The 19,344-nt window shown below is 43.6% G+C and overlaps 1 protein-coding gene across 2 annotated transcripts in view; it reads right to left on the bottom strand.

The window, feature by feature from the left end:
- LOC129710212 (protein Wnt-9b-like) overlaps nt 1-19,344 on the bottom strand; it is a 32,370-nt gene that overhangs the window by 9,139 nt on the left and 3,887 nt on the right. For both annotated transcript variants that reach the window (XM_055657031.1, XM_055657032.1), the window contains exon 3: nt 6,215-6,480. In XM_055657031.1, coding sequence (XP_055513006.1) covers nt 6,215-6,480 — 266 coding nt within the window. The remainder of the gene's footprint in view (nt 1-6,214; nt 6,481-19,344) is intronic.

The raw sequence follows: 19,344 nt of genomic DNA, 5'->3' as shown, positions 1-19,344 counted from the left end.
GTGCTGTATGTGTGGAGTTTGCATGTTCTCCCTGTGACCGTATGGGTTTCCTCCAGGTACTTCAATTTCCTCCCACATTCCAAAGACTTGCAGGTTGGTGGGCTAACACCCACTGTTAATTGCCCGATTGAGATGGGGTAATTGATGGAATATGGGGGGCATAAAATGGAATTAGTGCAGGATTGGCATGAATAGGTGTTTGTTCATCAGTGCAGACGGTGCAGGTGCCTATTTCATGCTCTATATATCTATGACTATATAACTCAATAACAAAAGGTCTCATGATCAGACCATTGTGTTTAGAGATACAGCGAGTAAACAGGCCCTTTGGCCCAGCGAGTCCATGCTGAGCAGCGATGACCTCGTACACAAGGACTATCCTACACACTAGGGCCAATTCACAATTTTTTTTAACCGAAACCAATGAACCTACAAATCAGAACATCTTTGGAGTGCAGAGAGAACCCAGGTGGGCACAGGGAGAGTGTACAAACACTGTACAGACAGCACCATAATCAAGATAGAACCTGAGTCTCTGGCACTGTTCTACCACTGTGCCGTGTTATTGCAAGTACTAGAATAAAAATGTGTGTTTCTGGAATTGTGTGTCTGCACGGTCCTCAGGGAAGATAGATTGCTTTCCCAAAGGGACTTGAGGGAATGCTGTGTACCCAGCTCTCCAGCCCAAAGGGTTCTTTGACAAGACAGCATCTTGATTACAAGACAGCATCATCGTGAAAAGCGACAGGCCGCACCGTCTGCCTCATGTTAAGCTCCTTGTGGTGCTCAGACGTGGAGGTCTTGTCCACCTCCCCCATCCCACCTGGAACATGAAGCAGTGAAGTGCCATTCTGTCTACCTCCCAAAGGAATTCACCTCCATCGCCATGACTGCAGTCTACATCCCGCCCCTTGGCAGACTTTCAGCTAGCACTTGAGGAACTATAGTCCATGGTCAATAAGCACAGGATGGCATACGCTAACAGCTTCTCCACCATGGCCAGGAAGCAGCCCAGTGGCGCAGCTGTAGAGTTACAGCATGGATCCTGAACACAGGTGTTCTCTGTATGGAGCTGTACATTCCCCTTGTGACCATGTGGGTTCCCTCTGGGTTCCCTGGTTTCCTCCCACACACCAAAGATGTACAGGTTTGCAGGTTAATTGGCTTTGGTAAAATTGTAAATTGTCCCTAGTGTGTTGGCTAGTGCTTGTGTATGGGGTGATCGCTGGTTGGCACAGACGTGGTGAGTTGAAGGGCCTGTTTCCATGCTATATCTCTTAAGTATCAATTCTAAAGAAAGTTCAACAGCTTGAAGGAGACACTTCCCATACTACCATCGGCAAATCTTCGGCAGCACCAGAGGATCAAACGCTCTTGATCACAACTACTCCACCTTCAGAGACACACATCGCTCTATCCCATGTGCGTACTTTGACAAGGTGGGCCACGTGACTGTGCTCCTTCTTCCTGCATTTAGGCAGAGACTGGAGTGTGCCACTCCAACCTAGATAATTGTACAGGGCTGTTCAGGGCATGCAGAGGAGCAACTTCACAACTGCTTAGATTTGACAGACTGGGAGATGTTCAAGAACACATCAAAGGACTTGAACGAACATACCATGGTCGTTCCCGACTTCATAAGAAAATATGTGGAGGAGTGCGTTCTCATCAAGTCTATCCGAGTGTTCTCTAACCAGCAGCATCGGACAAAGCAGAATATCCGTGATTTACCAGAATTACGGCGTTTAAATCAGACAATCCAGATTCATACAAAAAGTCCAGCTACACCATCTAGATGGCCATTGCAAACTCCAAGGGACACTTTGGGATTGAATTGGTGGCTCAAACGGATGCTCGGCAACTGTGACTGGTCTTGCACGCCAATGCTTCCTACAAGGTGAGACTGAGTAGCTCAAGTGACAGTGACGCATCACTCCTGGACGAGCTCAAAGCTTTCTCTGCTCACTTCAAAACTTAGAACAATGATATATCTTTACGAGTCTCCACAGCTCCGACAAAACTGTGATCTCCGAATCCGAGGTCGATGTCAGAAGAGCCTTGATGAGAATGAACTCTCAGAAAGCGTCCAGTCCTGATGGTGTACCTAGGCTGTATTCTCATGCCTATATGGACCAACTGACTCAATTTTGTGGAGTTCTTCAAACTCTCACTACTGCTAGTCCGTGACCTTTCAACTTCTTTAAAAGTATATCCATAATATCAGTGCTCAGGAAGACTATGGTGACATGCTTCAATGACTACCGAATGGGAGCACATACACCATTGTGATGAAACGCTTCGAGAAATTGGTTATGATGCAATTCAATTCTTGCCTCAGAAGTGACCTGGACCCATTTCAATTCATCAACCACCACAACAGATTAAAATCATTTGTGATCTTACTGATCTTTGAAGATCTATCCTGGGCCCTGCACATTGATGCAATCACAAAGAAAGCTCATCAACACCTCTACTTCCTCAGAAGTCTGAGGAGATTTGGCATGTTGGTGAATATTCTATTGAACTTCTACAGGTGCACAGTTGAGAACATATTCACAGCCTGATTCCCTACTTCAAATGCTCAAGATCAAAGGAAGCTGAAGAATATGGTGGGCTTTCCCCAATCCATCATAAGAACTGATCTCTCCAGCATCGAAGTGATCTGCAGGAAACATTGCCTCAAGCAAACAAACTATCATCAAAGACCCAGCACCCAGGCAACTCTCTTCTCTTATTGCTACAGTTGGGAAGAAAGTATAGGAACCTGAGAACCACTATCTCCAGGTTCAAGATCAGCTTCTTCCCATCTATCTATATTGGGTTTTTGAAGCATACTGTACAATTCTAACTACATAGAAACATAGAAACATAGAAATTAGGTGCAGGAGTAGGCCATTCGGCCCTTCGAGCCTGCACCGCCATTCAATATGATCATGGCTGATCATCCAACTCAGTATCCCGTACCTGCCTCCTCTCCATACCCCCTGATCCCCTTAGCCACAGGGGCACATTCTAACTCCCCCTTAAATATACCCAATAAACTGGCCTCAACTACCCTCGCAAGGGCCACTCTCAGTGTGAAAAACTCCCCTGTAACCCCTTGTCCTGGACTTTCCCTTCCCCATCGGGATCTTTTTTTTTTTTTTTTTTTTTTTTTTTTCCTCCAATGAAGACCCCCAGTCTCACCAGTCTCCTGCATGCCACAACTACCCTCTTTCAGAGATTCACCACTCTCAGTGTGAAAAAAGTTCTTCTCATCTCGGTTTTAAAGGATTTCCCCCTTATCCTTAAGCTGTGACCCCTTGTCCTGGACTTCCCTAACATCGGGAACAATCTTCCTGCATCTAGCCTGTCCAACCCCTTAAGAATTTTGTAAGTTTCTTTAAGACCCCTCTCAATCTCCTAAATTCTAGAGAGTATAAACCAAGTCTATCAGTCTTTCTTCATAAGACAGTCCTGACATCCCAGGAATCAGTCTGGTGAACCGTCTCTGCACTCCCTCTATGGCAATAATGTCCTTCCTCAGATTTGGAGACCAAAACTGTACGCAATACCCCAGGTGTGGTCTCACCAAGACCCTGTACAACTGCAGTAGAACCTCCCTGCTCCTATACTCAAATCCTTTTGCAATGAAAGCTAACGTACCATTCGCTTTCTTTACTGCCTGCTAACTACGACCCTACCTTAGCTCCAAAGTACTACAGCCTTTGTACTATTATGTGCAGGCTCGAAGGGCCAAATGGCCTCCTCCTGCACCTATTTTCGATGCATTTTCTATTTTCTATGATTCACCTGCATACTTCGATTTTGCACTATCGTGGTCTACTTTACTTTGAACATCTGATCATTTATTTTATATTTATTTGTTGATGTATTGTGTTAGAATTAAAGTTCCTTGTGTTTTCTGCTGCAAGCTGCAGCAAGTAAGATTTCCGGTTCATATGACAAATAAACATTCTTGATCTCTCGATCTTGAAGTCAAGTTCAGAAAAGAGAAGGTAAAGAGGGAAATTTTACTCTAGAATACAGAGGCTGTTAAATACGTGCACCAAATGGGTGTAGAAATGCTATTACTTTGCATGGACACCACAAAGTCAGAGAGAAGCTGATGGTACCTGGTAAAAAAAAAATGACTCAAGGATACAAGTGATATAAACCTACAAATTCTAGAGTGAAATAGTCCTGCGTGCAAGGTTCATAAAATTATTATTAAATAAAATATTGTAAGAGTAAAATGACTTTCTGTTGACACAAGGAACTGCAGGTGCTAGTTAACAAAAATAAGACACAATCCCCCTCTCCTGTACCCACCTACAGAAACATCAAAAATAGGTGCAGGAGTAGGCCATTCGGCCCTTCGAGCCCGCACCATCATTCAATGCGATCATGGCTGATCATTCAAAATCAGCACCCCATTCCTGTTTTCTCCCCATATTCCTTGATTCCGTTGGCCCTAAGAGCTGTATCTAACTCTCTCTTGAATACATCACACGCTAGGTTTTGTCCTGCCCCCGCCTCTCTCCCAACTTTCTCCCCACCTACCACAATCAGTATGAAGAAGGGTCCCAACCCGGAACGTCACCTATCCATGTTCTCTGGAGATATTGCCTGACCCACTGAGTTACTCGGGCACTATGTGTTTGTTTTAAATGATTTTCCTCCTGGGTTTTCCCTGCAGCTGTTATAGAATATTGCAGCCACTCACGTGAGCTTGGTTTATTCAGATGCCCAGCTTCATTGTTAATTAAAGAAGATCTGCCTATCTAAGTCCCGTGCCATTGCGTCTGGCATTTTGGAGGCTATTTAATGTAGATTGGCAGATAGTCTGTTAGTTTTTATTGCAAGGGGGAATTATAGTGCAAAGACAAGAAATTTTAACTCTAACACAATATAACCTTGACGTTATCCTGACAAACGGCTACTCACAACAATCACCTGGTGTCCAATTCCTCCCATCTCAGGGACTCTTTTCATTTAGCCTTGCACTCCCTCATTCCTTCTAACCAGACAAAGATCTAGCCTCAGTCTGAAGGAGGGCCCCGACCCGAAACGTCACCCATTCCTTCTCTCTAGAGATGCTGCCTGTCCTGCTGAGTTACTCCAGCATTTTGTGTCTATCTTCAGTTTAAACCAGCATCTGCGTGACCTTCTTACACAGAAGATCCACCAGTTATCCTTTGCTGAAAAGGCAAATAGTGCACGGCCCGATCCATAGCAAACAATACTTTGGAATTCACACGTAACAGGTCTTTTCAATGGCAGGCCCTTGAAGGAATTACGCTTGGACTCACCACAAACTACCAATTGATGTGTTTGCCCAAGTGCCACATCATTTCTGGACCATACTAAACAAACCGAAAAGTAATGTAATATTGCAACTGTGGAAAGTAATCCACAATTACCATTTCCTGTGGTGTACATCCCCCTGGCCTTCTTTACACCATCCCAAAGGATCACATGACAAAGTTGAAAATGGTAGCTGGTTCACCATGGTAACGGGCGACGAATATCACGACAGAATTTCACAAATGTTATGAAAACAGAAAGACAGAAGGACGATGAAAGTGTAAAGCAAACTTTAAAGTTGTCGCTGATATTCCTCAGCTAACTTTGAGAGAGTTTATCTCATAGAAACATAGAAACATAGAAACATAGAAAATAGGTGCAGGAGGAGGCCATTCGGCCCTTCGAGCCAGCACCGCCATTCATTGTGATCATGGCTGACCGTCCTCTATCAATAACCCGTGCCTGCCTTCTCTCCATATCCCTTGACTCCACTAGCCCCTAGAGCTCTATCTAACTCTCTCTTAAATCCATCCAGTGATTTGGCCTCCACTGCCCTCTGTGGCAGGGAATTCCATAAATTCACAACTCTCTGGGTGAAAAAGTTTTTTTCTCACCTCAGTCTTAAATGACCTCCCCTTTATTCTAAGACTGTGGCCCCTGGTTCTGGACTCGCCCAACATTGGGAACATTTTTCCTACATCTAGCTTGCCCAGTCCTTTTCTTTATGCTATTTATGCTTTATGCTATTTAAAATTTAAGAAATCTAAGAAATTTAAGAAATTGATACATTTACTTTGGACCCAACTTTACGCCAGGTGAATTCTGGTTTCTAAACAGCATGTACACACAACAACAGATTCCCTGACCAGCGAGTGATAGATTTTTTGCTCAGATCCCTGTCTGTGTCCAATAATTATCAATGCCTCACCTTGATGCCCACGTTGGTGTTGTGCATATCAACCCTGGCTCTCAGGTCCTTGCTGGCTTTCCTCTGCCCCAGGAAGTGCTTGATAAATTTAATGCTGTACTTGAGGTTGTCCCCACAGCCGCCCCATTGCCACGCCTCTTTATTCTCCAGGTCAGGGGACTCGTCACAGGTGCAGCGCTCCATGCGGCCTGAACTACAAGCCTTGGCCAGTGAATGGGTGAGTCCAGCAGAAGAAATCGCAAACAGAAAGGCAGTCTCCTTGAACCCTGCAAGAGAAGGAACAAAATAATTCACACAAGGTTGTTTACGTTCATAAGGTCATAAGCGATAGGAGCAGAATTGGGCCATTCGACCCATCAAGTCTACTCCGCCATTCAATTATGGCTGATCAATCTCTCCCTCTTGGTTCTTGGTTTCTTGGTCCTCCAAAATATTCCAAATGGAATTTAAACTGGAGGTGGTGAAGGGAGGACTTAAGCCAGAAAGGGTTATTGGGAAGAAAGAGCTACTTTAAATTTAGTTGCATCTGGTTGGGTAACTATAGTTGGGTGGAGATTATTCCATGCTTTAATTGTGCGGGGGAAGAACAAATTGCTGTATACATCTGTCTTTGTAGCTGGGATCACAAATTGGATCGAATGCCCTCGTCTGCTCCTAATTGGTTTGGGTTGGTGTAGGTCTTGTAGTCTATGTCGAGCTGACCATTTAACATTTTGTGAAAACAAGTCAAACGGTGAGCTTCACGTCTGTCTTGGAGAGGGTTCCACCCCAGAGAATTCAGCAGTTTGGTGACACTCGCTTCTCTCTCATAGGTGTTAGTAACAAATCGAGCTGCCTGTCTTTGGACACGTTCGATGGAAGAAATGTTTTTATTTGTGTGTGGGTCCCATGCTGCAACTGCGTAGTCCAAATGAGGTCTAACGAGGGTGAAGTATAGCTTCTCCTTGACAGAAGTTGAACCCCATTCCTAACCCCATTCTCCTGCCTTCTCCCTGACATAACCCCTGCTACTACAGCAAATAAACAAGCAATGCGTGGCTTTTGTTTTGTTTCAGCTAACTTACTGATAGTTTAGGCAGGAACTGCAATCATCTGATTTACTACCAAATACCAACTCTTTAAAGAGAGTATTAATGTGTATTTAAATTAAGCTGTTGAAAACAGCCATTGCAGCAGGAACACCACATCCTACATTCGCCAAGGCCAGCAACACCTCATTCTGAGAAAGAGTCTTTCAGCTGAAACATTAACTGTTTCTCTTTTCACAGATGCTGCCTGACCTGCTGTGTTTTTCCAGCATTTCTTGTTTTTATATTAGAAATCCAGTATCAGCATGATTTATTTTCACAACCTCAGTCTCAACCTGTGTATAAACCTATCCATTATTTCTCACCCAGTTCCTTCCAAAGCAGCCTCCCCCAGCAAAGCAATGCTCTAAGAACCTCTATATCTAGACCCCTCCCACCCTAACCATGGACAGTTTTCCCTCCTCCCATCAGGGAGACGGTACAGGAGCCTCAGGTCTCGCACAAGCAGGATGAGGAACAGCTTTTTCAATAACATTATTACACTGCTGAACTCGGAGTCCCGTCGCTAGATATCTTTAGTCTCTCCCATTTGTATACAGTATTTGCCTATGTACCAGTTTTTTTTCTAATCCATCCACATTCCACACATTGTTAACCAGTACTCTTTTACTCTATTGTATGCTTATTCTGTATTTTTATTTTCTACTTCTACTATCTTGCACTATGACTATGACCAGACGCTAAACTGCATTTCGTTGTACCTATACTTGTATCTGTGCAATGACAATAAAGTTGAATTTAATTTAATTGAATCTATCCCTGATTACCTTTCTCCCCCTGGTAGCAGCTTTGCCTTTAAATGTGCACTTTCTGATATCCAGATCTACTTGCATGCCCTAAGATCCTCACAAAGATGGCAAGCTTACACCAACATCCATCTGGAGATTGTCTCCAGATGTTGCCTGTGTCAAACCTCTCATCTATTTCTGCTCATGAATATCAATCATTGAACTGATTTACTGAATCCATAGTCTACATGATAATGAGTGCCGGGCTTTACTTTAGACTTTGGGCTTTAGACTTTGGAGATACAACGCGGAAACAGGCCCATTGGTCCACCGACTCCACCGACCAGTGATCACCACATACACCAGCCTTATCCTACACACTGGGGATCATTTACAATTTTACCAAAGCCAATTAACCTACAAACCTGCATGTCTTTGGAGTGTGGGAGGGAACCGGAGCACCCAGAGAAAATCCACGTGGTCATAGGGAGAACAAACAAACTCTGTGCAGACAGCACCCGTAGTCAGGATCGAACCCAGGTCCCTGGCACTGAAAGGTAGCAACTCTATCGCTGCGCCACCATGCCTCCCCAAGTCACTAGAATATACAAGGTCTTTCATTGGTACTATCACTTGGCTGGTGTCTGATAGTTAAAATTACATTCAGTTAATGCACCAAAACATGCCATTCCAACAATGAGTTAGTGCTGGTGTTATATCACACATGGATCTTTCACACGTCATTAAATTAAACCCTCTCATCATAACCTTCCATTATGATCCACAGATCGATAAACCTTAATGCACTCATGCTATTTGCCTCAACTAAGTTTTTACATAGTAACTTCCACATTCTAACATTCTCCTATTAGAGAGATTTCTCCAGAATTCCTTATTGGACTAATTAGGCATTATGTTATATTTATCCCATGCAGTTTGGGAAACCTTGTCTCTAACATAGCCTTTTCAGGACCTCTTTTTGATCATCCCTCAGCCTTGGTTCTCCAAGAGAAAATACCCATTCTCTTTCATCTTTAAACCTCTTCTTGAGTTTAACAGTTACATTATCTGACTTTTTATTAGAAACAATCAATAAAATTATTATCCATATTTCTCTCCCAGGTACTGATTATTTGACATATTAATCTTCGAATTGGTCTTAAACACGGCTTCTAAATAAGGGTAATTAGAATCATTTAATTTTCCAAGTTAGCAATCCCATCACAAGGTCATCAGTTATAAAAGATTAAAAGGATTAAAATAAAATACATTAAGGATATATTTTTGCAGTGAAACTAACACTTTTGTAACCTGCATTATTGCCCTCCAGAGGCCAGTTGATTAAAAAGATTCAATAATGCCCCCCAACTTCTTGTTGGTGTTGAGGCATACAATCTCAGAAGGGAAACAATTGCTGTTTCTACAACTGCGTGAAGGTGAAAGGGAAAAGATTTAATAGGAATCTGGGGGGTAGCTTTTTCACACAAAGGATGGTGGGTGTATGGAACAAGCTGCCAGAAGAGGTAGTTGAGGCAGGGACTATCCCAACGTTTAAGAAACAGTTCGACAAGGTACATGGATAGGGACAGTTTTGGAGGGATATGGGCCAAGGGCCGGCAGGTGGGACATGGTGGCTGGTGTGGACAAGTTGGGCTGAAGGGCCTGTTTCCACGCTGTATCACTCTATGACTCTATGAACTGCCTTGTGCCGCATCTGATCACAGGGGAGGGGTGAAATCAGCCAGTCTCTGCTCATATTTTCTACCCTGAGGCTCACATATCAAATATGTTGATGTGCATGAGGTGTGGATAGAACAGGGCTTGGCTACAATAGCCATGCTCATGAAGATAGGCCTGTTACATGGCTGTCATCTGTTGAACTACACACAGCTTATCAGCAGGTTCAAGGGAACCGTTGATAAAGTTCATGTTCATGTCATTGGAGTAGAATTAGGCCATTTGGCCCATCGAGTCTACTCCACCATTCAATCATGGGTGGCCTATCTTTCCCACTCAGCCCCATTCTCCTGCCTTCTTCCGGTAACCGTTTGATACACTTTCTAATCAAATACGTGTCGATCTCTGCTTTAAAAATACCCAACAACTTGGCCTCCACAGCCTTCTATGGCAATGAATGCCACGTTCATCGGCGTCTAGTTAAAGAATTTCCTCCTCGTTTCTTTTCTAAAGGTGCATCCTCTTACTCCGAGGCTGTGTCCTATGGTCCTACAGGGGCTCATGTTGGCGACCTCCCTGTGGTGAGCCCTGTCAACTGACCTCAGTCAGGCGAATTACAACAAACAGAGACAGCAGCAGCGCCGCAGCAGCAGCGCCAACCCGGAGCATGCGCCCTTTTTACGGTGGGCACCTACAGATGTTGAATCCAGATGGCATCATGCTGCTGCAGACTTCTGCTGCCTCAAACGCAAGAAGAAGATGGTCTAGAATCTCCCACTGGTGAAATCATCATCTCCACTCTATCCAGGTCTTTCATTATACGGTAAGTTTCTATGAGATCCCCCCCTCATCTAAACTCCAGCGAATACAGGCCCAGCTCATCATAACATTAACCCAATCATCCCCGGAATCTATCTCATCAACCTCCTCTGGACACTTTCCAATGGCAACACATTACTCCTCAGATATAGGGCCCAAAACGGCTCACAATAGCCCAAATGCGGTTTGACCATTCAGCATTACATCCCTGCTTTAATATTTTAGTCCTCTCAAAATGAATGCTAATATTGCATTTGCCTGCCTTACTACTAATTCGACCTGAAAATTAACCTTTTGGGAATCTTGCACCAGTACTCCCAAGTCTCTTTGTACCTCCGATTTCTGAATCCTCTCCACATTTAGAAAGTAATCTACTCCTTTATTCCCACTACCAAAGCGCATGAACGCACTCTTTGCTACTCTGCATTCCATCTGCCACTTCTTTTCCCAAGCTCCCAAACTGTCCAAGTCCTTCTGCAGACACCCTGCTTCCTCTACACGACCTGCTCCTTCGCCTATCTTCGTATCAACTGCAAAATTGACCACAAAGCCATCAATTCCATCATGCAAATCATTCACACACAACGTGAAACGTAGCGGACCCAACATCGACCCCAGCGGAACACACTAGTCACCGGCAGACAACCAGATAAAAAAATGTTTGTCTTCTCCCCTTCAGCCAATCTTCTAGCGAATCCAATATCTTCCCTCTAATACCATGGGCCCTTGTCTTGTTTAGCAGCCTCAATCGAAAAAGAATGAAAAAACACAATCCAGACTCTTGAGAATGAGGAGATGCAACAGTGATAATATTTACTAACAAAAACACAACCATAATCTCACAATAAACTGCGGGCTTCCTGTAACCTTATTCTCAATATTATCCCTTTGGGCTGTTAAACTAAACAATGAAGATAAACACATGTTTCCACAAACTTTATTCCACAACCTGTTTACTTAGCCCTGAGGATGGCCTTAACTAAAATATAATAATTTAAATAAGGTTTGTGTCGTTAAAGAATCCTTTGATTAACTACAAAGGAGCTATTATGTTTGCATGGCAAACTATTCTGAACTCATTTTATCCTTAATGCAGCTGAAATCTGGAGAGGTGATTCTCTGATTTGGTTTTCTTCTAATGAATTAAAAGTCCATTAAATTTTTTAAAAATCATCTCACGCATTTCAAAGCATTATATATGCATATCAAAGCTTTCAACATGCCTCTTGAATATCAGTAACATTGCCATGAAGGAAGCAATAGTCACTTATTTTGTCTTTTTATTAAGGCCACTGTTAATATAAAATCCTTTTAAAGCCTGCATGGTTATACCGAACTGCACCCAAAGAATAATGATTTGAATATAACTGTTGCTTCAGACTTCAATGTACTTTCTTCAAATTTAACAATGCAAAAGAGTAATTGTCATTCTATTGTAATAATTTTCAGTTTTCATAAGTTTTGCTATGTATTGGGGCCAGGTTATATATTTCTGTAAATATATTAACAGTTACACGACTGCTTTCCGAATTGGGAACTTGCCAGAGTGTATCTTAGTTGCAGTAGGACTGGCTGATCTCAGCCAGGTGTGTGGGAGTGCAAAGGTTGACCTCAAAGTCCTCAGGCTAGGGAGGATACACAAAACCAGAAGGATTCCTGAACCAGATCACTATCCACTGACCCCTAACCTCGTGCAACGTGCCCCTGAGCAAGAATGGCGAGATGGTTGTTCCCCAAATGCCTGGACAATGTGCCCAACATTCTAACTAATCTGACTTGTTCGAGACCCACTCTGCTGGCAGATGTAAAACTCCCAGTCAAAAATGCCAAAGGTTAGAGAACACCTCCAAAGGGTTGAATTGCCATTCTCAGCATGTCCGCCAGCCCGTGCAAAGACATGGCAGCAATTGAGCAAGAATAAAGAGGAGTGCTTCACAGCATCTACTGGGCTGCAGCTCCATGACTGGCAGAGTGCCACTCCTAGCTGGATAACACCCTTGCAGTCAACATCCAACTCGGATTCCAGGCCATCCCAAGCCTAAATCACACTGCGCGGATGATCACATAGGCAGGGTTAGGCTGGAGGGCTGTTGGCTTCAATAGAATTGCATGAGTCATTGCCTTGAGGAGAAGAATGATGAAAGAGAGTCTGCATCATCACAACAGCTGGACAGTAGAGGGATTTATCTTACTGCCAGGGAAAATCTCATACTGCTTCCGATAATAACTTACAGTGCTGGGGGGTAAATACAGACATACCTTTGACAGAATCATATCACAACTTCTCAACAAGAATGTCACAGGAACATCTTAATCCTGTTTTCTTGTTGTAGCAGAATTAAATGGAACAGAAGGCTGAGTTCACAAAATGAATTCAAACTGTTAAACTAAGATGGAATTAATGTTTATTGATGCAGAAAAAATGATAGCTGGTAATTAATTATTACTATCTCCCCCCACCCCCTCCTACATCTCAACCCACCACCCACCACAACTCATTTGGTGGCTTGTTTCACAACTAAAAGAAAAACAAACTCCAAACTCCAGATGCTGGAAATTTGAAATAAAGACACAACACAGCAGGAATTATGATTAGAGTTTATGGAGATAGAAACAGAGTTGAAGTTTCAGACTGAAGAAGGGTCACAACCCGAAACGTCACCCATTCCTTCACTCCAGAGATGCTGCCTCAGTGACCCGCTGAGTTATTCCAGGGTTTTGTGTCTATCTTCGGTTTAAACCAGCATCTGCAGTTCCATCCTATTTACATCTAATGTTTCAGAGTGATGTCCTTGCGGAAAAAACCCACAAATCTTCCTTTATAGTTTGGGGAAAACCTGTTCATCTCAATCATAGCTGCTGAATGGCCCCAAGGAGAAATACTGAGCGAGTTTTCAAATCAAAGGTTCTTAATCCAATCTTTTTTATGTATGTTAAGATAAAAGAGATATTTTTAACTACTTTCTTAAAACTGCCATGTAAAACCGTCAAATTATGGTTTGGAATTATTCCAAATTAGAAATGGTCTTTAATCGGATAATGAAATAATCATACCTTCTCAGGCACAAGTGTCAATTTGGAATGTTTTAAAGGTTGACCTTTCTTCTACTTTTCTTTTCAGATGTTTTTTTAATCTCTCGACTCCAATCCTTCACTCTCATTGGAATATTTAATTGGCCATTACTGTCCTGCAGTCCCTTATTCATATGCCCAATCTCCCTGCAGTGCTTGTTTTCTATCTCTTAGAGGTAACGAACAACACTGACGATTCTCACTGTCTGCAACTTCACCGTTATTTTTAATGATAAAATAAAGAAGACCAAAAGAAAAACAATGTACTGAACTATCCAATATGTTGTGGAAATATATATACCATCATCTGGAAACTTTACAACTGATGTGCACAGAATAATCTCAGCGCGGAGGAAAATGTACAACAGAAACACGGACAAGTTAAGGGAAAATGTGGACATTCCACTTCAACCCCCATAGGGAAATCAAAACCAGCCAGGCTTTTGCCAACATTGCAAAGTCATATGAAGTAATTCACACCCTGCAAGACCATACTCAATTGCATTAGACATGCATAAGCAATAATATTATTGGCTACATTTTGTGTTAGTAATACACGAGCACCTACCACATCTACTCAACTTTGCCCTGTGGAGTTTTTAACTGAATAAAGTGACATCAACTCTATAAATGACATCAAATCATTCTTAAACTTATGAAATAGTGAAATGCATTGCGTTCATCCGCAATCTTGTCTAACGCTGCTTTCTAGAATCGGGTAGTAATGCTCCCCAACTGTTTCTAACATGTGACTGAGGTAGAATCTGGGCTGTGTAATGAATTAAATAACCATCCTTTTATGTTTGAGACCTGCCGTTGAATCCACCATGGAAGAGTATCTTAAAGAATAGAGAAATGGGGTAAACATCCTTGACGAGTTGAAATGACCAAATCCTTTTAAAAAGGATTTGGTCATTTTAATTCGTCAAGGATAAAGTAGGCTTCCTTCATACAACTGAGTAGAATTCAATACCAGAAACATTGAATTCTCCAATTTTAAGTAATAGCTATTCCCCTATTTTCCCTCCACTTCCTCTCTCTTTCATGTGCTAGCCCCATCCCTATGCACAGCTATTCCCCGTTATCCTGCCCCACTTGCGGAAGGCATCCTGCATCCTAAAGGACCCATCTCACCCCGCCCATCACTTGTTTGCCCTTCTGCCCTCAAGTCCATCGAAGCGCTCACCACAAGACTAACAAACAGTTTCTACCCTAAGGCCATAATCTCACGGAACTCACTCTGCACTGAAAGCATCCCCCCCCCCCCCCCCCCCCCCCCCCCCCCATATTTATTCTGTACAATACCTACCTTTGTGCAATAGTAATATATTAATTTATAATATTTATTTTTATAATACTATTCTGTGCAATATCTTATATTCTGACAATGACCTTCTGAGTGCAATACCTTATATTCTGGTAGGGGTTCATACGTAGGCATAATGTGTATGTGTATGTGAATCTGTGTGTACGTGTCACAGTATGTGCACGTGAGTGTATGATTTCTATAGAGGTAATATACACTGACTTAAATTATTATAGCTGTTAGGTGAATACTTCTTCACTAAGTATAGAAATGTTTTCATAATTGCTGCCAAAATTACATGCCCGTAAGGACACGCATGGCTGCTGTCAATACCTGTTACTTTAGTGATACTGTTTCAATAATCTGCTGAACCACACCAAAGTTAGCGAGAAGCCTTTTATGTTCTGGGACATCATCCATCATCCATTAAGACTGGTTACTGTCAGGTTTCCAGATGAGAAGATATATTTTCAATGGGGGGAGAGATTCTATGTGGTTTTGGGACACAATTGGTTGTTCAGACCAGAAAGCAGGAGCAGAAATAGGAAGGGTCCATACCCGAAATGTCACCCATTCCTTCTCTCCAGAGATGCTGCCTGTTCTGCTGAGTTTCTCCAGCTTTTGGTATCTATCTGCAGAATTAGGCCATTCAGCCCATCAAGTCTGCTCCACAGTTGTCTCATGGCTGATCTATCTTCTCCCTCAACCCCATTCTCCACCCTTACTAATCAAGAACCTATCAATCTTCACTTTAAAAATACCCTATGTTATGGCCACCTCAGCTATCTGTGGCAATGGATTGCACAGAGTCACCAACCTTCAGCTAATGAAATTCCTCCTCATCTCCATTCTAAAGCTAAGCCCTTTAATTCTGAGGCTGTCCCATCTGGTTATAGACTCTTCCATTACTGGGTCCATTCTTTCCATGTCCACTCTTTTTGGGAGCTGAAATTCCAAAATGTGAAAACAAGTAATTGGGGATCGTTTTATGTCTGTTTTAAACTGAGATGCATTTGTTGTGTTTATTTTAAAAATTTGTTTTCAGCAGATGAGACCCCTGTGTATCGATAGTGGTGAGGGAGAAGTGTATTTTGCTCTGTCAATGTTCCTAAGGCCTAAGTTCGGATTACGAACAGGCAGGGTGTTGGGAAGATCGGTTTGCTCTGGTCTGGCCCACATGTTATTTCAAAGTGGAATCAATGGGCATAGCAAATATTAAAGGCAACTATGACCCCTGGGATGATTAGGGGTGGGGTGAGTGAATGGAGGGAATATTATCAACGACTGGAGGGGAAATAGACTTGGAGGAAAGTGAGTCACTTCAACCGAGGTAAAGCAGATAATTGCAGGACTGGAAAAAGCATGTAGATTCGACACCCTGATTCCTCAAGGGTCTTTCATCTGTGATTTTAAAGCACTATAATATAAACTGGTTACCAGGTCCTGAATGATACAAAGGAGCAAGTCCTTATTTTGTTATTTTTAAGTTTGCAACATGTTTCGAAAATATTTTATGATGTGAAATAAAGTTAGGAGCGAGTATTTGGAAAGGGAGCAGAGATGGTAGGTGAAGGAAGGAAGGAGAGCATTGGAAGCTAGATGGGAGGAAAAGCCCATTTGTTATGTGCATGTTATTGGGAGCAAGCATTTTGAGGTGTCCACTCTCATTGCCTCAAACATATCCTTCCTACCTCAGCAACACGGAATAGCTACTTCCATCTTCTAATTACAGCAATCCAGTCTTAAAACCATGAACTATGATCAAATTGTCATCTAGACTGAGTCACTTTAAGTAATTTTCAACCAGGTCCCATCTACAGGTATGGATGGAATTGGCCAATGAACCTGGGGCTCACCAAAATTGTTCCTAATTGGTCCCCGCACCTCCTAAAGCCGGTCCTGGCTAGATCGGCCATAATTGAATGGCGGAGTAGACTCGATGGGCCGAATGGTCTAATTTTACTCCTGTGATTTATGAATTCCAACACCTGCAGTTCCTTGCTTAGTGAAGAAAGTGCTTAGTGCTTGTCTGAAGAAGGGTTTCGGCCCGAAACGTTGCCTATTTCCTTCGCTCCATAGATGCTGCTGCACCCGCTGAGTTTTCTCCAGCACTCAGCGGGTTGTCTAGGCGAAGTTTCGGGCCGAATAGGCACTCTTCGATTTCTTCAGCATCGGGGGTGGGTGGGGACAAGAAAGGGAAAAGGAGGAGGAGCACAGCTTGGGAGGAGACAGCCTTCTGAGGAAGGGGAGGAGACAGCAAGGACTAACAAATTGGGAGAAATATGTTCATGCCCCCCGGGGTGACTCCCCAAACGGAATATGAGGTGCTGTTCCTCCAACTGTGGCCATGGAGGAGACCCAAGACAGAGAGGTCGGAGACGGAGTGGGAGGGGGAGTTGAAGTGCTGAGCCACCGGGAGGTCAGCTTGGTTATTGCGGACCGAGCGGAGGTGTTCGGCGAAACGATCGCCCAACCTCCGCTTGGTCTCACCAAGTTTCTCCAGCACTTTTGTCTACCTTCGATTTTCCAGCGTCTGCAGTTCCTTCTTAAACAAATAGTTCCTTACTTCCCTCACTTCTTATAATTCGGCCCGGCCTTCAGCGGAATGGGAGGAGTGGATTACAATCAGACTCCGTTCGTGACACCCACCTAAATATGTGTGCGTGTTGGGGGTGCGCTGTCTGTTCCGACCTCATGCTAAATCTGGTCTTTAATCCTTTTGAAGGAAATATTAAACTGAAAGCTTGATTGAACAGTGTTATTACATCGGCATCGCGGCCCATCCCAGGCAGTGCCTTTATTTTGACTCTGACATGCAGCCGAGATTAAAGGCGCTGCTTGCGTGCAGGGGGCTCATATCCGTACGCCCTTTTCCTCTGGGAACCGAACGCCTTTCCGATCTAAAAATATCCCGGTGATTAGAGAGATTTTCAGAAGTTGGGCAAAGATGAGCGAACCGACGGGTGGAAGGAGTGTTTCGGAGGGGAAGTCATTCATAGGTTGAGTAAACCAATCGTTCGTCAGTCACTATCACTCGGCGCTGACCCGCCACCAGACTGGTTGTGAAATTGGATGACGAGAACTGGGAAGCGAAAATAAACGGAGTCAGTCTGAAGAAGAACCCCGACCCGAATCGCCGCCTATCCATGTTCACAAGGGATAGTGCCTGACCCGGCTGCGTTACTCCCGCAATTTGTGTCCTTTTACGTAGTGGGTCCCTCGCTGAGTGCTGTGTTCCGTCAGATCCCGGTCACCCGACCCGACCCCACCCCCCCCCCCCCCCCCCCCCCCCCTTTAAACGCTACTACCATAGTCATACACCGTGGAAACAGGCCCTTCGGCCCAATTTGCCCTCACCGACCAACATGTCCCATCTACGCCAGTCCCACCCGCCTGCGTTTGGCCCAGATCGTATGAAAACACAAATCTTGCCCGGCACGTCTCCGTTCAACTTTGCCCCTCTTACCTTAAAGGTAAGCTCTCGAGTCATTGATATTTCCACCCTGGGTAAAATATTTTTAGTGTCTATTCTACCTGTGACTGCATGAGTTTCCTCCAAGTATTCTCCGGTTTCCTCCCACATTCCAACGACGTCTCTAGGTTAATTGGCTTATATAATATATCCTTAGTGTGCAGTATGTGGAAGTGGAATAACACAGAGTTGGTGTCGGCGTGGACTCGGTGGGCCGAAGGGTTTGTTTCTACGCTGTACCTATAAACTAAACTAAACTATGCTTCTCATTGTGTCAGATCTCCTCTCAGCCTCCGACCTTCCGGGGTTTGTTCAACCTCTCCCAATCGCTAATATCATCCAATCCAGGCATCTAATCTGGAAAACCTCTTCTGCACTCTCTCCAAAGCCTCAATGTGAAATGTTCCCAAACCACCTCTGCCTCACTATGGAGCTCCGAGCGGTTATGGCAACTGGGCGGAAATGAAAACTGAGAATTCCCATTCTCAATGATAACTGGGAAGGATGGCGATTTCTCGGTTCTGGGTTCTCGGAGAGGTTCCCTGAACACTCAGCTGCCTTGCTTGAAGCGTTGTTATCAGGCATTCATTCAGTCGCTGAAAGAAATCACCCCCTTCCACCCCATTTGTAAACATGTACTGTTGAAGTTTAATAGATAATACATTGGAGAATGTTCCAACCGGTTGGGTTTTATTAATTATTAATGATGTAAATCAATGAAACGGCAAATTAGCAATAAAATGGAACTGGTTAGCTTACAGGACGTCTCTGCGTGTGTGGCATGACGCGTGTGCGGGTGGGCCGGAGAAATGGCATTGAGAGAGGGGTAGTATGTAATATGAAATATTCTTCCAGGCGTCGACTGGTTCACGGTAAGTAAAAGAACAGCTCCACGAGTCGATACAATTATATAAATATTGTATTCGTGGTATCAATTTAGGACAAGCTACCCTAATCTTAATGCTAAT

The sequence above is a fragment of the Leucoraja erinacea genome, chromosome 27 (genome assembly GCF_028641065.1).
Source record: "Leucoraja erinacea ecotype New England chromosome 27, Leri_hhj_1, whole genome shotgun sequence".
Lineage (NCBI taxonomy): Eukaryota > Metazoa > Chordata > Chondrichthyes > Rajiformes > Rajidae > Leucoraja > Leucoraja erinaceus.
Note: the sequence above shows the minus strand (reverse complement) of the source record. Positions and strands in the feature narration are given on the sequence as shown.